The 18,316-nt window shown below is 43.2% G+C and overlaps 1 protein-coding gene across 6 annotated transcripts in view; it reads left to right on the plus strand.

The window, feature by feature from the left end:
• Positions 1–18,088, plus strand: part of PLS3 (plastin 3) — a 49,366-nt gene extending 31,278 nt beyond the window's left edge. For 5 of the 6 annotated variants that reach the window (XM_064426679.1, XM_064426680.1, XM_064426683.1 and 2 more), the window contains 15 exons: positions 4,257–4,420; positions 6,741–6,870; positions 7,304–7,436; positions 8,739–8,820; positions 9,472–9,637; positions 10,713–10,855; positions 12,055–12,081; positions 12,194–12,289; positions 12,803–12,998; positions 13,636–13,714; positions 13,877–13,991; positions 14,111–14,244; positions 15,094–15,217; positions 15,788–15,912; positions 16,782–18,088. In XM_064426679.1, coding sequence (XP_064282749.1) covers positions 4,257–4,420; positions 6,741–6,870; positions 7,304–7,436; positions 8,739–8,820; positions 9,472–9,637; positions 10,713–10,855; positions 12,055–12,081; positions 12,194–12,289; positions 12,803–12,998; positions 13,636–13,714; positions 13,877–13,991; positions 14,111–14,244; positions 15,094–15,217; positions 15,788–15,912; positions 16,782–16,914 — 1,847 coding nt within the window. In that variant the 3' untranslated portion in view covers positions 16,915–18,088. The remainder of the gene's footprint in view (positions 1–4,256; positions 4,421–6,740; positions 6,871–7,303; positions 7,437–8,738; positions 8,821–9,471; positions 9,638–10,712; positions 10,856–12,054; positions 12,082–12,193; positions 12,290–12,802; positions 12,999–13,635; positions 13,715–13,876; positions 13,992–14,110; positions 14,245–15,093; positions 15,218–15,787; positions 15,913–16,781) is intronic. The other variant, XM_064426685.1, reaches the window with a different exon arrangement.
• Positions 18,089–18,316: the final 228 nt, after the last annotated feature.

Raw genomic sequence — 18,316 nt, forward strand, 5'->3', positions numbered from 1 at the left:
GATCCAGTGGTAAAGAGCAGTGGGGGGGAAAAAAGCTTTGTAATGTTTGAAAATAGTAATTAGTGGAACGTTGGAACTGTCTGGGCTTTGAGTGACCCACAGGTTAGTGGGAGAAGAACAGGTTGCTCCAGATCTCATTGGATCTCTGAATTTGTTCTGTGGAACAGGTGCCTGTGTGTGTGCTTGGCCAAACACGGGCACTTCAGAGGGGAGGCGTGGCAGAAAAACATCCACCAACTTGCTCTTGTTTATTTGTCTTCATTCTCCCTCCTTCTAAGATAAGCAGAGATACGCATCTTTTCTGGAAACATGAAGTACTCAAAAATCATAACTGGGCTGAACACTTTGTTCAGCACTGCAAGGTGGTAAAACAATGCTCCGAAACGTCTGCGTAGGGCAAACAGGGATCTGTGATCCTGGCGTGTCCTGCTGAGCATTTTCCTTAAAAGGAAACGTTTGCTTTCTCCCCTCTTGCATCCTGTTATTTTAAGCTATTTTAAGTACAGTCCTCGGGAGGAAGCTGAGCTGGAGCTTGAAGCAGCTTTTGGGATTCGTTGCGGCTTTGCTGCGCCACCTGTGCATGGCAGAGGTGCCGTGCCTTGCTGCCGTGACCTTTCCCAGCCCTAGCACGCTGGCATGCATGCATCTTTCAGTAGAAATAGGAAACTTCAGATGCGCTGTAGTTTCCTTTCCATCAGGCGGACTATAATGAATCCAGGCTGTAGCTTGTCTGTTAAAACAATTTTGCTTTCTTCCATTAGTAATCCTGGGCAGGCCGCCGAACGATTTCATTTGGGACAGCTTCTATTTTGACAGCCTCTTCAGCTGCTGAATACCAGCTCAGGTTTTGTTAGAGTTCTGTCTGAAGTCAAGGCCTGTTGCAGGACATCCAGCAAGGCACCATATGGTGGGCCTGCAGTGATGCTGGAAATAGTTTTGGAACTGGCTGGTACTGCAGAGGTGGAGTTTTTTGGTGTGTTTTTTTTTTTTTTTTTTTTTTTTTAATGCTGCTTCTTTGTACATTTGATGCCAGAAGGGGGACAGAGACAGTAGGAAGGGAAGCAGCTGCCCTTTGGAATAAGGGTTGCAGGTCTCTTTGTCATGTCAGGCTGGTTGACATGTTAAGAACAGGTCTATTTTCCATCTCATAGTCAATCACTACTTGACTCTGCTACCAAGCCAGAACCACAGGCCAGCACCACTTTATGGTAAAACCAGCAGTTTTAATACTCAGATCTGCCCTTCTGTGGCCAAGAAGCTAAAACTTGAAATGAGAGCATCTTCAGTGCAAAACTTGGTGTGTGGTCTTACAGTTAAACTAACAGACCTGATTTCCTTGTATTTCCCACTCCCAAGTGTCTGGCACATAGGTGCCCTTTTACTCTGTGAAGTAAATCAGTGATTAATTTTTTTCCCAGAATACTATGGCAGAGTAGCTCGTACAAGTGGGTGTTTGGGATATTGTTAAGGGTTGCAGGGTCCCGAGTCCTGAGAATTAAAGGTTTTGAGTGAGTTAGTGTGTCCTTCATACTTGATTTTGTGCTGTCTGTCTGAGCCCAGTTCAGCCTTTCCTGATGGGCAAAATCTTGCTTTGTGCCTTGCTGCTGACCTATGTGAGCTCCCTTGTGAGTGTGCATTTCAGTGGCTCTTCGTGTGGCAGAGCTATTTATTTATTTATTGTGAGCAAAGGTAAATCTTTGAGCTAAGCACACCTGGAACGCTGGGGAAATGCTGATTGCAGGAGTGAATGAAACCAAACTGGGCAGATGTTGACCCAGCTTGGAGTAAATTCCTCATACCTGCCCTGCAGGGCTTCATATGTAGAACCAAGATCTTAATAGGTTTCAGCATCCTTTTATCCATGTGTCCCTTATTGGAGTTCCTGATGTCTCACCTAAGAGGCTTCTGCCTCATTAAATACCATGTAAGGTTTTATCCCTTCTGCATCTGAGTAGGCTCAGACAGGGCACCTGAAAGGCTGAAACAGAAACACTTCTGAATGCTTAACTTAGACACGTCAAGGAGAAAACCTTTACCAAATCTGAATCAAAATTGGATCCTATCAAGGATATAATTTATATTTTGAAGTCTTATTTGTCTCTGTCCTTTTCCTGCTGCTTGCATCTACTTTAACATTTGGGTAGCTGTAAAACTTAGGTGGTGGATTGATTGGAAGAAGTGGTGAACAGATGTTTTTGGATTTACCTGCTTAATTTGGCAGCATGCTGAGGGATTTTGGTTGGTTCAGTCAGGCACAGGCAAAAGCAAGGGACTTGGCTGCAGGCTGAGGGTGAAAGCAAAGTTTTATTTTAGGGTCATAGGCCCTGGAGATTAGGAAATCCCTTCTTGACTTATTTTCCTCACTGGCTGTAAGGAGGGGAAAAGATGCATATTGTACAGTTAGATTCAGTAATAAAAATGCTGTAATAGAAGAAGCTGTGATTTATCTAGAGGGGAAATAGTTTGCTTATGACATCTCAGGCTGGACTGTTAATAAATCTTTCCTTTGTAAGCTTGTATTATTTCAGAATGAAATTCTAAAATTGAGGGCCAGAGAGCAGCCTATTATTATTAATCATTGCCCCAAACCACTTTATTTCCTCAGTACTATTGTAAACACTGACTTTTCATGAAGTAGTTTAGTGTATTGATTATTCCACTGGAACTGATGCTCTTCCTTCGTCTGAGACACAGAGACTGGGGTGTAGGAGGGAGTACAGGTTTACTCTGGTTACTTCAGATACTTGCCACTGAGCAGTTTCACTTTCTTGCTCACTGATAAAAACAATTTTAAAATCCCATATTCCCATATGGATCTGGAAAATGAGGACAGTTGGAGTGGTGGTGCAAAATGCTGCTTGCTGGGACACTACTGTGAAACAAAACCTAAAATGCACAGAATCCTCATTAAAAGTAAATTGACCTCCACAATTTGGTAAAAAAAAAAAAACAAAACCAAAAACAAACAAACAAACAAAAAAACAAAAACAAAAAAAAACCCAACAAAACTGGACCTTAGAGCTATTCTGATTGTTTTCTTTATTCTTGAAAGTATCTCCCTTCCAGCATAAATACTGACCCCAGTGGCTGTGGTGAGATGCCCTCTTGAAGAAAACCAAATTCTGGAGCTGGTGCAGCTCTTCAGGCACTAAATAAACTTCCCTGGGCTGTCTGTAGCACTTGCCTACAGCACTGGGATTTTAGCATCCTGTTACTGAGCCAGTAGCAGCACAACATGCCCTGAATCCCTGCCTCCCCAAAGATGGGGCTGGAGGGTCCTACTTATGTCTTGAGGTGTGAATCTGGGCTGTACAACCACTTCAAATGCTCTGTCTGCTTGTGGACCCTGCTCTGCTGAAATCTGTGTGCCAGCTCTGCTGTGAGCAGCACTCTGCTCATCCTGGTTAGCCTGGGGAAGGAGGCACCCAGCCCCTGCCTGTCCACAGTGATGGAAAACCTCACTTGCCTGAAGAAGGTCTGGGGATGCTGGATTTGCCATGTGTGGTCAGCAGATGTGATGATGTCCCCAAAGAGGCTGGGATCTGTTGTGTGCAAAGCTCCAGTGTCACACTAGGATTCTTGTTTTCTTCCTCAGTCTAGTAGTGACACTATCTCACTAAACATATGGTGCTGCTGTGGCTTGGTGATAGACTGTGAAAGCAAATGTCCTGGCAGAGCATTCTTGGGCAGCAATAAAATATCTGCAGCTTGCTGTCAGTGTTAAATGGAGAATATCATTGACAACATGATAAAAATGCAACTGCAGAGCTGACTTGGTGCTTTTAGTTCAGAACATAAGAGGTGCTGTTTCATGACTATCTATTTTTAACATGCAAAGGCTGTGGTATTTAGACATAAAAAGAGACATTCTGGAGATTGTTTATAAAAATACAGATGTTCTGTTGTGAAACTTTAACACCAGACTGGTCACATGTGCCCAGAGTCATCGTGGTCAGCCCTGTTTCAAAGCTGCTGCTGCCTAGAGCTGGAGGACTTGTGCTGGGGCACTCTCTGAGGATGTGCTGCGTGTTTTTGCTGTGAGCCTTTGGTTCCTACGGGTGTCCTTTGAACAATGTACTCCTTGATATTTTTATGTGGCCATCCTGCTGTGTGCCCATGCCCTGCATGGATTCAGCAGGTCCCCAGGTCTCCATAAAACCCTTGGACATGGGAGGTCATGTTTTGATTGTTGGGGCTCAGTTCTGTCAGGTACAGGCACGTTTCTAAAACCTCCTGCTGCCTCTTCTCTTCCTCAGACCTCAACAGCAATGGGTTCATCTGTGACTACGAGTTGCACGAGCTGTTCAAGGAGGCCAGCCTGCCTCTCCCTGGCTACAAAGTGAGAGAGATCATCCAGAAGCTCATGATCGATGGTGACAAGAATAAAGATGGGAAGATTAGCTTTGAAGAGTTCGTCTATGTAAGTGATATTTCTGAACTCCCAGGAGCCTGGGGGGCCCTTTTAGACAAAGCTAAGGAAGAGTAGAAGAGATCAAACCTGACTTCTCAGCCACTTGCCCTAATCCTAATTTTCTTTTCATAAACTGATCATTCTAGCCATGTAAAAATCAGTTCTTTTTACAGGTATCTGTATATGATCAGTCTTTTGTGCTGTTATTGACAGCCTTTAGATTTGGACAGAGGAGTAATACTGGTTGGTTTTTGAATGAAAGCCAACCGACCAGCCAAAAGGAATCTGTGTGGTTTTACTATGTGATAGCTTCACTGGAGGCCAAAATACTGTTTCCACATGATGTGACAACTGGAGAGAAAGGCTTGCAATGATCCAGGCTTACAGTATTTACTGGAAGCTATTCAGTTTTTCCAGGCACACAGATGAATGCTTGTTTTCCCTGTGTATCAGTATAATTTCCTTTCTCAGTTTAGTGGGACTACAAGTATTTGCTAAAGAGTTGAAAGGGCATTTCAAGACACACTTGGATTTGTGTTAAGTGCTAATCTAGGAAAATTCAAATCTCTTGCCTTGAAAGGGAAAAACAGGAATAAGGTGATAGGACAAATTGGAGGATCAGTCTTTTTTAGTAGAAATAGGCCAGAATTTAAACATTTATTAATTTTTACAAAAGTGCAAGACTTCTTCTATGTATGTTTTTCAACCTTTTGATGCTCTGATTACTGAATGCTGAAGGAGTAATTAAAGTATGTGCAGTACATTGAGGGAGCTGTTTTCATGCCAATCAGTTTTCTTGATATTTCTTAATTTGTCTTCACTTTCTGTTCCTTAATTGTTTTCAGACCCTCTGAACTTTTTGAGTTCGGAGTCAACTAGTAAGTTGGAGTTTGCAGTTTGTGAACACTTGCATGCTGGGTGCATGTTTCAACTGTTGGTTTGAGCTGGTCCATAACTCTTAACTTTGCACTAGGAAGGAAGAAATAAATCTCTTCTGTTGCTTTTGAAAGTACCAGTGATTGAGTAAAGACAAAATGTCTTAAGGCAGCTGAGGTGTACATTAGCATCAATGCTTATCTGTATGATTTTTACAAACTGAACTCTTGTTCTGAGCATTTTTGCTGGAGTTTATGGTACAAAGAATGACATGAACTATCTTTACATTGGGACCAAGTGGCTTAGTGGTACCTCAGCTTTAGAGCACATATTCTCAAGAAGATAGTAGTTAACCCAGGAAATTTTAAAGTAAATAGATCTAAAACAAAATCGTTGTGGTTAAAGCCAACCAACCAGAAATCCCCCAACTTTTGGGCTCTCAGATCTTCAGTCAGCTTTACCTGATCAACCTCTGCATGCCATCAGGAGAGGATTTAACTGCACTGTATCATCATTTTGACTTGCCACCTTCCCTGTGGGATGGGGAAGGTAAGGTGTGACAACCTGCAGCCTGGCCCTGTAGTGACACCTCTGCAGCCTGGTGTCCTCTCCTTTTAGCAGGAGAAGTTTTCTTGCTTTACAGTGCTGTTTCATTGTCTTTTTCTGGGTAGTGTTTAGAGAACCTCTACACATTCCATTTGAGTTTTCAGCTTGGTTGAAACTAATTTAGTTTAGTTTTGAGGGAGTTACAGTAGGCTTTCCAGCCAATGAATGTGTTTTTTACCAATAGCTGCTCAGTTCTGTAGGGCCTGGGTGCCACTAACAGTAACATCCAATCTGTGCAAATGGCATGTGCAGCCTTCTGTGCTAAAACATCTCTTCTGCCCCCCAACAAGAGGGTGTTTCACCAGTTAGGTGGAGTTTCTGTTGAGGAAGGTGGAATCTTGGAGCACTCATTGTTACACTTTATTACAGATTTGACTGTTACATGCTTAAAGAGAATTGTTGTTGTGTTGAGTTCTTTTGTGTGAACTAAAGTCACAGTCACATGAGCATCTGGCTTACACAGAAAGGTTAAAATTGCACCACAGCTTTGTCAAGTTTGGCCCTGCAGGACCTGCTGCATGTGTTACCTGTGCTCAGACTGCAAAGGTTTCATGTTTTTTTTTCTTGTGGTCTCTTGAAATCTACTTGTAAAGGTAAATAAATGCAAGATACATCATGCCTAATGCTTCTGATTCAATAGGCACTTGCAGTGTGTGTTTGAGAAAGTGGGATGAGTCTGCCCACTGTCCATGTCAGATTTAATACCACTACACCCTTGCTGGGCCCTTCACATTTGCTGATTTTACTGTGAAGTTTGCTTTAAAGCTGAGAAGAAATAGTTCCTTGTGGTCCTCTTTATTTTATGAAGATGGATTTTTCTTGCCTAACAGAGCACTTTGAATTGTAGATTTTCCAAGAGGTGAAAAGCAGCGATATCGCCAAAACGTTCCGAAGAGCCATTAACAGGAAGGAGGGAATCTGTGCCATCGGGGGCACCTCGGAGCTCTCCAGCGAGGGGACCCAGCACTCCTACTCAGGTACCACTCTGGTCTCACACTTCTCTTGGGTTTTTGGAGGTCCTGTGCCAAAACCAGCCCATTTCTACCTGCTGCCTGCTGTGCTCTAGTTCTCTGAGAGCTGAGTGATCTCACGTCAGGGTGAAAGCAGGAGAGAATTTATGTGCTGTACATTTAACAGTGTATAAGTTAAATGTGTTCTTATTTGCTTCATTAACTGTGCTTGCTGATGAAGTCCTTGTGTCACACTTGAGTATGATAAAGTTGTTAAGTAGCAAGTAAATAACAGGAATATTCTGATAGTTGTGAGAGTCTTCTTTCTTTGAGCTTTGTATGACTAAAATGTATGGTAATGAAATGAGGCTCTTATTTCCCTGGGCTATTATACTCTGCTTCTTTTGGGAAAACCTTTGTTATGAAAAACCTGCATTAAATTTATGATTGGTTATCTTAGAGGAAGAGAAATATGCCTTTGTAAACTGGATAAACAAAGCCCTGGAAAATGATCCTGACTGTCGGCACGTTATTCCAATGAACCCAAATACAGATGACCTGTTCAAAGCTGTGGGAGATGGCATTGTGCTATGGTAAGTCACGATGGCTCCTGAATTAAAGAAGTTAAAAATCAGGAAAATAACTTTCCAAAAATGTAGCTTGGGGAATTTTCATCCTGTTCTAGGCTGGTTTTGTGACTGGTGTGTGTGCATAACGTGCTGCACATATAAAAAGAGGCTCAGTCTCTCAGGCTTTCACTGCCATTGTCTGATGCCTCAGCTTTGGTGCCAGCTGATATTTTCATCCAGTGCTTTTGTTTGGGCTTGAGACGGAGTTTGCTGAGGGGGCAGAAGGTGCTTTGTGGGAGCAGGAGTTGTCCTGGTGCAAACTCAGCCTGGTGCTGGGGAGCTTGAGGAGAGGCACATGTGATGAATGACCCATTCTCTTGGATGTTTAGGCAGACAGTGTTCTCCATGGGAATGTTAGTGACCTTATTATGCATTAACCCAAAAATGGGGTTTCTGGGAGTCTTCTTGTTCTTTTTAATAACTGCACTAAGTAGGTTAGGTGACTTACTCTGTTACATGCTGAGAACAGAAGGCATCCAGGGCTGCTAAAAACCAGCAACCTTGTGTGTATGAGGTTTTTGTTGGTTTTATGGGTTAAGATTCAATTGTTTTAGTGTAAGTGAATTAATATAGTGGAGAACTGGATCAACCTGGAATTTTAGGATCTCTGTATCAATACACAAAGTAAGTTTAAGTGAGTTACCTCTTCTCTTTAACTGCTGTTATTTTTTAACTTTAGCTCGTGATGCATAATTTTAGTTTATTTATTTCCCAAGTTTCAAGTAATTCATGGCTTTAGGCAAAGACTGAACTGAGTAGGAAGTAATTCATACTATAAAGTTTAAATTTGCCATTTTTGGTGTTGATTAAAAATTCATTGTGCTCACATACTCCCCACTGAGCTCTCCAAGTGTTTGTTCTTTTTTGGGGCAGGTTTTCTTGCCAGCAGTAGTAAACCTTTACAATAGGAGGAAGTTTGTTGTCTTACTAGAATGTGCAGTGGATGTCAGCAGAGCAATGAGTCTTCACTAGTTCAGGGACTACTCTGTGAATAATTCATGTGCTCTTTTTGCTCCAGCAGCTGAGATCAGTAGTGGCTGGGAACATGTTTAGAGTTTCAGGCTTAGCTATTAGTTACAAATACATTCTTGATAATGTAAATATTAACTTCTGATTTATGCAGTCTTGATTTTTATGGGAAAAAATTATACAAAAACAAGCAGGCTAAAACAAATGTGCTGTGGTGAATATTGTCACAGTGGATTGAGTTTTGTTCGGATTAAATACTAAGTGTTGTTCAAATATCACTGGTTTTCCTCCTAACAGCAAAATGATCAATCTTTCTGTTCCTGACACAATTGATGAAAGAGCAATTAATAAGAAGAAACTCACACCATTCATAATTCAGGTATAAGGCATTTCTGTATTTTATTTTCTGAAATTCATATTAATATAGAATTAACGAATGTGGCATGGTGGCTCAAGGCATTATTGTGGAATGTTGGAAAGGAGCAAATTTTATAGCTTCTGTTTAATTATTAAATGCAGTTTTGTACCATACATAATTGACAGTTCTGTGGGCATGGTTAAAAAATGCTGAATTAGTGACAAAATGGGTAAAGTGGTGTAAATGTTGTACCCAAATTATATTGCTGTGGTGATTATGTACAGCACTGTCTTTTTTAAACAGTGTGATATTGCTGTTAACTATGAATCATTTCATACTGGAGCAGGTTGTTTTTGTGAGGATGCCCCTGTGTGTGTAAATTAGCACTTCTCTAGCCTTATTCCTGTCGGTGCCACTAGATGCAACTAACTCAGAGGCTGAAACTGAATACCAGAGGCTGAAATTAAACCCTGGTGCCTAGCTCAGTTCTTATTGATTCAGCCTGCTGCTACCACAGCTCCCTTAGAACTTCAGCTGGGAGTGTTTCCTCTGAGTTGGAGTTTCTGCTGAGTTGGAGCAAGGACAAGGGGGAGCCTCCACTCTGCTGGTGCTGGATGAAAGGGAAAGCAGCATCTCCCTGCCCTGTGTCTGACGGGGCTCTACTGTTTGCAGGAGAACCTGAACCTGGCCCTGAATTCTGCGTCTGCCATCGGCTGCCATGTTGTCAACATCGGCGCGGAGGACTTGAGGGAAGGGAAGCCCCACCTGGTCCTTGGGCTGCTCTGGCAGGTCATTAAGATCGGCCTGTTCGCCGACATCGAGCTCAGCAGAAATGAAGGTAAACGAAATCCTGGCTGATCACTGCCACAGCATGAACACAGCATGGCTGGCAGCCCCAGCCCTGCCTCTTGCCCCCCTCCTCTCTGCTGGAAGAAGGATCACCAGGGCATGTGCCAAGCTGAATGTTCTGCAGCCTGTTGGTAGCTGTGCAGGTGGGCAGTGCCATCCTGGTGATGTGCATCAGCCTTGGAGAGCTTGTAAATCAAGATTCACCTTGGCTTGAGCCTGGGCACACACTGCTTGGTGATGCCCTAGGCTGCTCCAGCTGCAGGCTGCTAATGGTGTTGGGGTGTGGCAAAAGCTGCTTGGATCCTTTTAGGATTATAGACTGCATAGCTTTCTCAAAAAAAAAAAAAAAAAAAAAAAAAAAAAAAAAAAAAAATTAAAAAGGGGGCTTCAGCTCTGTGGTAGTTATTTGGTTCTAAAATCCTCCTTGCTACTGTCAGTGGAGCAGCTTGAGCTCTCGCTTTGTCCTTGCTGGTGAGAGACTGATGCTGCAGATCTCTCCCTGTGCTCACTTGGTCCTGCATGACAGCCTCCAAAATTTAAACTTTTGAAATCATCTGAAGGGCTCTGATATTCCTGCATGTGCTATCAGAGCATCCAGATGGATGGAGGGGCTTCAGTGTCTTTTATTTAAGCTTCCTCATCATGAAGTGTTGACATTGTTTGGTTTAGATTGAAAATTCATGGCAGAGGAAGCACTGGCCAGCTGAAAGGGTGCTTATCTTGGCTCCTTTGGGTTTTTTTAATGGTGCTTATGAAAGTGCTTGGAAGCATTTTTCATTGAGATAGAAATACATTTGCATTTAGCTTCCTGTCATCAGCTTAAAAGACTGCACATAAAGTCCAGGAATTTTGTTACACAAGAAAAGGGAAAATACTTTCTTACACATATATTTCTAGATCATTTATATTCCTCTCTGTGTAACAACCAACTCAGGAAAGCTCTGCTAATACCCAGAATATTTTGACCTCATCAGTAGTTGGTATTGTTCCCCACTGAAATCTTGCTGCAGCTCGAATTCTGGCCTGCAGGTTTGACTCTCCCCTCACAATCCTTTTTCTTGTAGCACTGGCTGCCTTACTTCGTGATGGTGAAAATCTGGAGGACCTTATGAAACTATCCCCAGAGGAGCTGCTCCTAAGATGGGCCAACTTCCACCTGGAAAACGCAGGCTGGCACAAAATCAGTAACTTCAGCTCAGATATCAAGGTACCAAAGCTCTCCTGGTTTACAGTGCCTGGGAAAAGACTGGGAGCTGGACAGGGATGTGTGTGCATGTGCAATGAGGCCCTTCATCCTCAGGCAGGACCTTTCTTGACCCTAACACTCTGAGTGGTCTTACCAGGGGGGTTCTGGGTGTTGTATTTGAGGTCCTGCAGTGCTGTTCTCTCTTGCCATTAGGGTGAGCCCAGTGTTGAACTGTTTGTTTCCACCAGTGCTGCTGTCGTGTGTTTTAATCAGCTATGAATCTGGTATTACTTATGTTTTCAAATGTCCTTAGTTCATACTTCAGAGATAACAGGGGGAAATGCTTCATTGGAGAGTGAGATTTCCACATACTCTTGGCACTGATGGCATTTCATCTAAATTGTCATGGGCTGGAGAGAGGAAGGGAAACAAGAGCTCTTTTTCTTCACACTGGGTTTAGTAGGAATGGGAATGGGGACTCCTAAAGCTGCTTTTCAGAGTGGGGGCAGTGGTGAGAAATGGAGGATGGTGACTGTGGGGCACCTGGACACTGGTCTCAGCAGTCTTCTGGAGCTTATTCACATGGCCAGCAGTTTCAAGCAGGAGAAAGATTATTGAAATAGAAAAAAAAAAATTGATGATTGAGGTGTGTGAGGATCATAGATATGACCTGTTGTGTGCATGGTCGCTCTTATTTCCATCTTCAAAATTACTTACAGTTTTGCTGACAGCTGTTGGCTTCTCTGGTGCATCCCCTGGGCTGCCATGATATGCTGAGGTTCTCCTTAATGCTGAGCACTAAAAGGCCATGTAGTTGATAAATAATCACTACAGCTCTTGGCTCCTCCTGGTGTGTGACCCTCTCTCCTCTAAGCTGTTCTAGCTAATGTGCAGGCACAGAAGAAAACATTCAGACATCTTATAATCAGCTTTCTGCTTAGAATTTGTCTTCACTGAGTCATTTTCATCACTGCTGTGGCAGTAGGAATGGCTTGTTTAGAGCTTAGAGTTGCCTTGGGGCATCTGGGGGCCATGAGTGAGAGCAGCATGGGGTCATTGCCTCCTCCAGCCACTGCAGAGGTGGCTGTGACACCAGAGCTTGTAGCAAAGGCAGCTTTCAAGCAGTCATACCACATAATTGTCATCTTAAATATTTCTAACATTTTCCCTTTGTTTCCTTTCCTGCTGCCTGGATTTCTACCATTGTGCTCTCTTTTAAGCTTACAGATTTTGGCAATTCAGTAAAGGTACATAAGCCAGTTATGCATGGTGACTTGTTAAAAATGGGCTTGAAATGAATTGTTATGGTGTATTCAGTGCTGTACATGAGAGCTGAATTTTCTATTTCATTAATTTCAGGATTCCAGAGCCTATTTCCACCTCCTCAATCAAATTGCACCCAAAGGGCAGAAAGAAGGAGAGCCTCAGATTGATATTAACATGTCAGGTTTCAATGTAAGTATTCAGGCTGTCGTGTCCTCACCCTGCAGAATCATGAGCTCCCTGTACCCTATCATTGCCCCATGACATCTGGGTAACCTGGCATCTTAATTTCTAGAGCGTGTACAGTGTCAGTGACCATGTGCACACCTCAGGTGTGTGCTCAATGAGTGCTTGCTGCCAGCCTGGTCACTACCCGCCAATTAACAGAGATGATTGAGAAATCCTCTGTGGGCTTGCTCCATTTGGGAGCATACTGACTTCTTTTGGACCACTAAGTTCAAAAAGCATTAAAATTTGACAGCATGTGAGCTTGGAAAGCACCATGCTAAGAAAAACAGCAAGACAAGCGTGACAATGGCACAGCAGCAGGGGTTGGTGTGTGTGCCTCATCCTTTCGCTCGTTGGTGACCGATGCCAAGCGGGGACTTGTGACATTGCTCCAGAGAGTGGTCAGGAGCTTCCCGTCTGCTTTGTGGTGCAGCCCAGCATGTTCCATGACAGCTGTTGTCCTTTGCATCCCGGCAGGAGAAGGATGACCTGCGCAGGGCAGAGTACATGCTGCAGCAGGCCGACCGCCTCGGCTGCCGGCAGTTCGTCACACCGGCCGATGTGGTCAGTGGCAACCCCAAACTGAACCTGGCCTTCGTTGCCAACCTGTTCAACAAGTACCCAGCACTTACCAAGCCTGAAAACCAGGACATCGACTGGACCCTTTTGGAAGGTGATGGCCCTTATCAGTCACAAAATTAGCAGGAGGGGACTGTCTAAAGTAAACAGTTGTCATTGGAGGCTGTGCCCTGCAGAGCTGTCTCTGTTAAAGTAACACCTATGATTTGAGGCTTCAGTGCTGCAGTGGTTGTTTACTCATTTGGGGCAGATGAGAAGGGCACCTGGCAGCTTGTTCAGCTGCTCTGACCTGTTGTGGAGCCTGAGCCTGTAGGCACTCTGCCAGCACTCCATCAACTCGCCATGCTGGAGAATTTGGTTTTGCCATTTCCTGTGATGGGCAAGAAAACCTCAGAAATGCAGTGAGATGTCCATGGGAATGCTAATTGTTGGCACAGCTGTGACAGCAGTTAGCCAACACCCATGTGAAAGACTTTTCTGCTCCTTTTTCTTGCAGAAAGTGCAAAAGGCTCTTCTGAGGCCTGAGGAAATCAAAATGACATCCAAAACTAGATAGCAGGGTCACCCTCTTCCTTTGAAAGAAATGATAGTAGAAAAAAAAAAATACTCTTTCTCTGCTTAAAACCTCCTGGTGAGCTCTGCTGCTCAAAGCTCCCTGCCTTGCAGGGTGGAAATCCCTGCTCAGCTTTGAACCTGCAGAATTTGCAATGAACCTGTTTTCCATCATGTAGGAGAGACGCGTGAGGAGCGGACCTTCCGCAACTGGATGAACTCCCTGGGTGTGAACCCCCACGTAAATCACCTCTATGGGTAAGCTTCAGGCTCTTTGGAGATCCCGATCTTTTTTTCTCTTTTTATTGTTGTTGTTGAAATTGCAAACACCTGTAAAGAATAGTAATTATTCATGATGTGACAAAGTCAGAGTGCACTCAAATCTCGAAGCATTAGACTTAATTGTGTTTTCCATTCTAGTGATCTCCAAGATGCACTGGTAATACTACAATTATATGAGAAGATCAAAGTTCCTGTTGACTGGAATAAGGTTAACAAGCCTCCCTACCCTAAACTTGGAGCAAATATGAAAAAGGTAAACATGTCAAAAGACTTTAAAGGAAGCCATGGACACTAAAACTTCCTGTTTGAGACTTCCAGTCAATTGTGTGTGTTTGTGACTGATTTTGCTGTTTAAACTCTTGTCCTGTGTAGCTGGAAAACTGTAATTACGCTGTAGACTTGGGAAAGCATCCAGCTAAATTCTCCCTGGTTGGCATTGGAGGGCAAGATCTGAATGATGGAAACCCAACGCTGACACTGGCCTTGGTCTGGCAGTTGATGAGAAGGTAGGACCCCTCTCAAACACGTGAAACTTGAGAATGGAGTACAGAATTTGGGAAGTTTCTTCCACGAGAGCATTGCAGTACTGGAACAGGTCACCCAGAATGATTGTAAAACCTCTGTCCTTTGGGGGGTGGCTGAGACACACCTGGACAAAACTGTGATAGAGCTGCATGTGAGAGGCCAGAGCAGACACCTCTGGACAGCCTGTTGGTGGACCTGTGATCATCCTGTGACAAGGATCACCTCTCTCACCTGCTCAAGTCTGGTCCACAATCAGAAACCCTGAGCAGTAACATTACACAGCTTTTATGTTCTGATTTTTAATTGGAAATTGAGAGGGAAACGTTCTGGGGCTGCTTTATAGACCTCTTTCGCATTGGAATGGGGGAAAGAAGAAACTGAATAACAGATGAAATTTATCTTACTGTTACCTAGTTCTGAAGAACTGTAAGATTATGCAAATATGTGTTTGCAAAAAAGGTGTGTGGTAGTTCCTAATTTGACATTAGAGGTCTGAATGCCAGCTCCTGAGGTAATCCACACCTTTTAGGTAATGTGTAACCCCTGTGGAGCAAATGCTCAATGATAAAACAGTTTAACAAGTGTCCTGAGTCCAGGCCATTTTTTGAGCTCCTATTAAAGCACCTGAAATGCTAGACAAACTAATGCTTTAACAAAAATCACACTTCAGATAAGATACATGGTTCTTTCTTTTTGCTAACAGAGTTTTGAAAGACCCAGAGCTGAGACTATGTAAAGACTTTCCAAGCTGCCATGGCTCATGTTGCATCCTGGCTGCATGGCTTTGTCCTGGCTCTGTGCCTAATCTTGTTCTCTCTGCTGGCTCTCAGGTACACGCTGAATGTCCTCGAGGACCTGGGTGATGGTCAGAAAGCCAACGATGACATCATAGTCAGCTGGGTAAACCAGACCCTGAAAGAAGCTGGCAAGTCCACCTCCATCCAGAACTTCAAGGTACAGGTTCCCTTCTTGCCTACAAAAGGAGACGAGTGCCCAAAAACTTCTTCCTCACCTGGAGGAACAGCCTGGGCATCTTAGAAAGGAGTTTAAACAGAACAGGATTCAGACTTCTGGGAACAGAGTGGAACAAGACAGGGGAATGTTTAGGGCTGCCCATAGTGGGGAATAATGGCTGAGGAGGGGAGGTGGGCAGGATCTGGGGCAGAGGTGGGAAGTGAGATGCTGGCAAACAAAGGGGCTGGAGCTCCTGTGCATTTGGAGGTGAGCATTGTGCCTTGGGCTGTGCTCAGCAGGGCACAGCTGCTGCCTGCACAATGATGACTTCTTTGGATTTCCAGAGCACTTGCTGTAAATTGGAGTATTAGTATTGTACTATCACCAAAGGTGAGGCAGCAGCTTGGTTTTCCGTCTGGTCCGCCTGGGAATAGTCACTAACACTGCTGCTTTGAAAAGGCTCCTTCAAAACTTCTTTGGCTGCATGTTGCAGAGCAGCTGAATTGAGGTGAGAATTATGCTTTAAGGATTGGACACTCATCTTTACTTCTCTGTCCCTGTGTTCTCTAGGACAAGACTATCAGCACAAGCTTGGCAGTTGTGGATTTAATCGATGCCATCCAGCCTGGCTGTATCAACTATGACCTAGTAAAGACTGGCCACCTATCAGAAGATGACAAGCAAAACAACGCTAAGTGAGTTTGCTCTCTCAAAAGCTGTGCTTCATTGAAAGGGTGCACAATCAGTGTGCTGGCCTGAAGCTGCAGGTGTTTTGACCAGTTTATTGCTGTGGTTTGCAGTCTCTTTTAGCACAGTATTTTTTACACAGGCAGCACTTGGTGAAGCCGAGTTGCTGTCCTTGCCCGTGACGCTGGAGGGAGCAGTTGGCTGAACTCTGGCTTGCTGAGAGAAATGCAGAACAGCTCCAGCAGTTCTTACCAGTGATAACTCTATTTCTCACCTGTTTGTTCAGGCATTTGAAGTGTTCTTACCAGTGATACTCTATTTCTCACCTGTTTGTTCAGGCATTTGAAGTGTTCAGCTGGTGGCTCGGAGTTTTGAAATTGAACCCTTGTATGTCTTGTGTCTTGTTGAATCATCACAGATTGTCAAGTTTAAAGCATGCATATTAAAACATGCCTTTGAAATGTGTGTTCTGTGGCTGTTCTGCAGTGGCAGAATGACAGCAAAATTTGTGGCAGATAATAGTCTCACTTTGTTATTCATAAGGAGCAAACAGAAAAGGAAGCGTTACATGATTAATCCTTCATTATATATGCTATTAGCTCTAACAAATATTAATTAAGATTCCTTAACTGTCAGTAAAGTGGACTTGACATTCAAAGGTCAATTTGCACATTAAAAACACTTTACTGTGTAAAAGGAAAACAGCAAAAAATAAGAAAAACTTGTGAAACAAAAGGATGTGGTGTGAATAAATTGTCCCACATCTTGAATCTTAATAAAGAATAAGTGAAATTGTGTTGCATGGGGCAGGATTTGACTTGCCATGTACTGGTAGCAGTCTCATTGCTGACCATCTTATCTTTTCCATGGTGATTAGGTATGCTGTGTCCATGGCAAGAAGAATTGGTGCCAGAGTTTATGCTCTTCCAGAGGATCTTGTGGAGGTGAAGCCAAAGATGGTCATGACCGTGTTTGCCTGCTTGATGGGTAGAGGAATGAAGCGAGTATAAAAGGGATGAGCCACGTAAAGAAAAAAAAACAAAATGCAGCAAAAACCCAACCTGCCACCCTGGGTGCATGAGTAGCAGATCGGCTGTGACCACGTTGAAATGCTGTTGGCCTTGGAACTGTTGAAGTTCAAAGGACTTTGTTTTGCTTTGCAAGACAAATTTATTAAAATTCTCAGGGGGAGGAGTTATAGCAGACGCGCTCTTTTCCCAAAGGAAAGTTTAACTTATCAAGAGCTCACAGAAATGCATTCATAGCAGACCTGCATCTTGCAATATTGCTCTGGAGCTGTTTTCACTCCATTATTTCTCAGATACTTGACGTGTGGTTTTATACCCTTGAGGGCTATAAGGTGGTTGGTATAAGTTGTAATGGAAACAAATCTAATTTCTGTCTGCAGTCCACTTTAATTTCTGTCATACAGTCCAAGCATATTTTAGGTTTGACCACATCCTTAATTTTGCAAATAAATCTACAGTACAAGTTGGGACCTGCAGGCCAGCTCGCAATGCTAATGAGAAATGTGTAATTAGGAAGATGTACTTCCTCTGGTATTCTTTGTACATGGTGCTTTTTTGTACATCTAACTATTTTGATTACTTTACAAATAAAGCATGGCAGTTTTTTCTCTTGCTGCTTATAAAAAGGGGTTTTTTTTGCTTTGTTTGTTTATTTTTTAAGGTTATACTACATATGATAATACCACCATCCTTGGACCTCTTGCAGTAACATATGATCATGTTGCTGATGGCACGGTTACACCTGAGAATGGAAGTGAATGCATTTTTGTATGCATCTTGGTTCAGTTCTGTGCACCTAGAAAATAATTTTTACAAAAATCTGCATGAAAACTATAACTTTTTTATTTAAAATGCTGTTAGATACAAAACCATACTACATTGTGGAGAGGTTTTGTGCAGGGAAGAGGCAAATGGTATAAACAGCAGGGTTCAATAAAGTGAACAGCAAATGTGCTGGAATATAAAATTATTTTTAGAGATAAATGGAAGGAAGCATTGTCGCCAAAGAAGGAAGATGCTGTATCCATAGGATTTCATATTCTCTTGCTTTGGCAAGCTGTTTGCTATATTTTGAGATCATATTGCTATTCCAAGCTATTCAAAGTGATGTAATATGGTGGCAAAGCATCAGTTGAAATAAAAACATTTAAATACACGCTTCTCTCCTTATTTGCACTGACCAGCGTGGCAGCCTGGTTGAGTTGCAGCTGGTGCTTCTGGGCTGCAGTGCCACACACAATCTTCATCTTTAGTGGCCTGATGTAAATCTGATACAGGGTACTGGTCCTTCAGAGCGTGGTGAGGGGTTGGTGCTGCTGGGAGCACAGCAGGGAAAGGTCCCTTAAAAGCAAAGTTTGAAGCAGCAGCTTCTGTGTTGTTGTGC

This window comes from Passer domesticus, chromosome 7 (assembly GCF_036417665.1).
Source record: "Passer domesticus isolate bPasDom1 chromosome 7, bPasDom1.hap1, whole genome shotgun sequence".
Classification (NCBI taxonomy): domain Eukaryota; kingdom Metazoa; phylum Chordata; class Aves; order Passeriformes; family Passeridae; genus Passer; species Passer domesticus.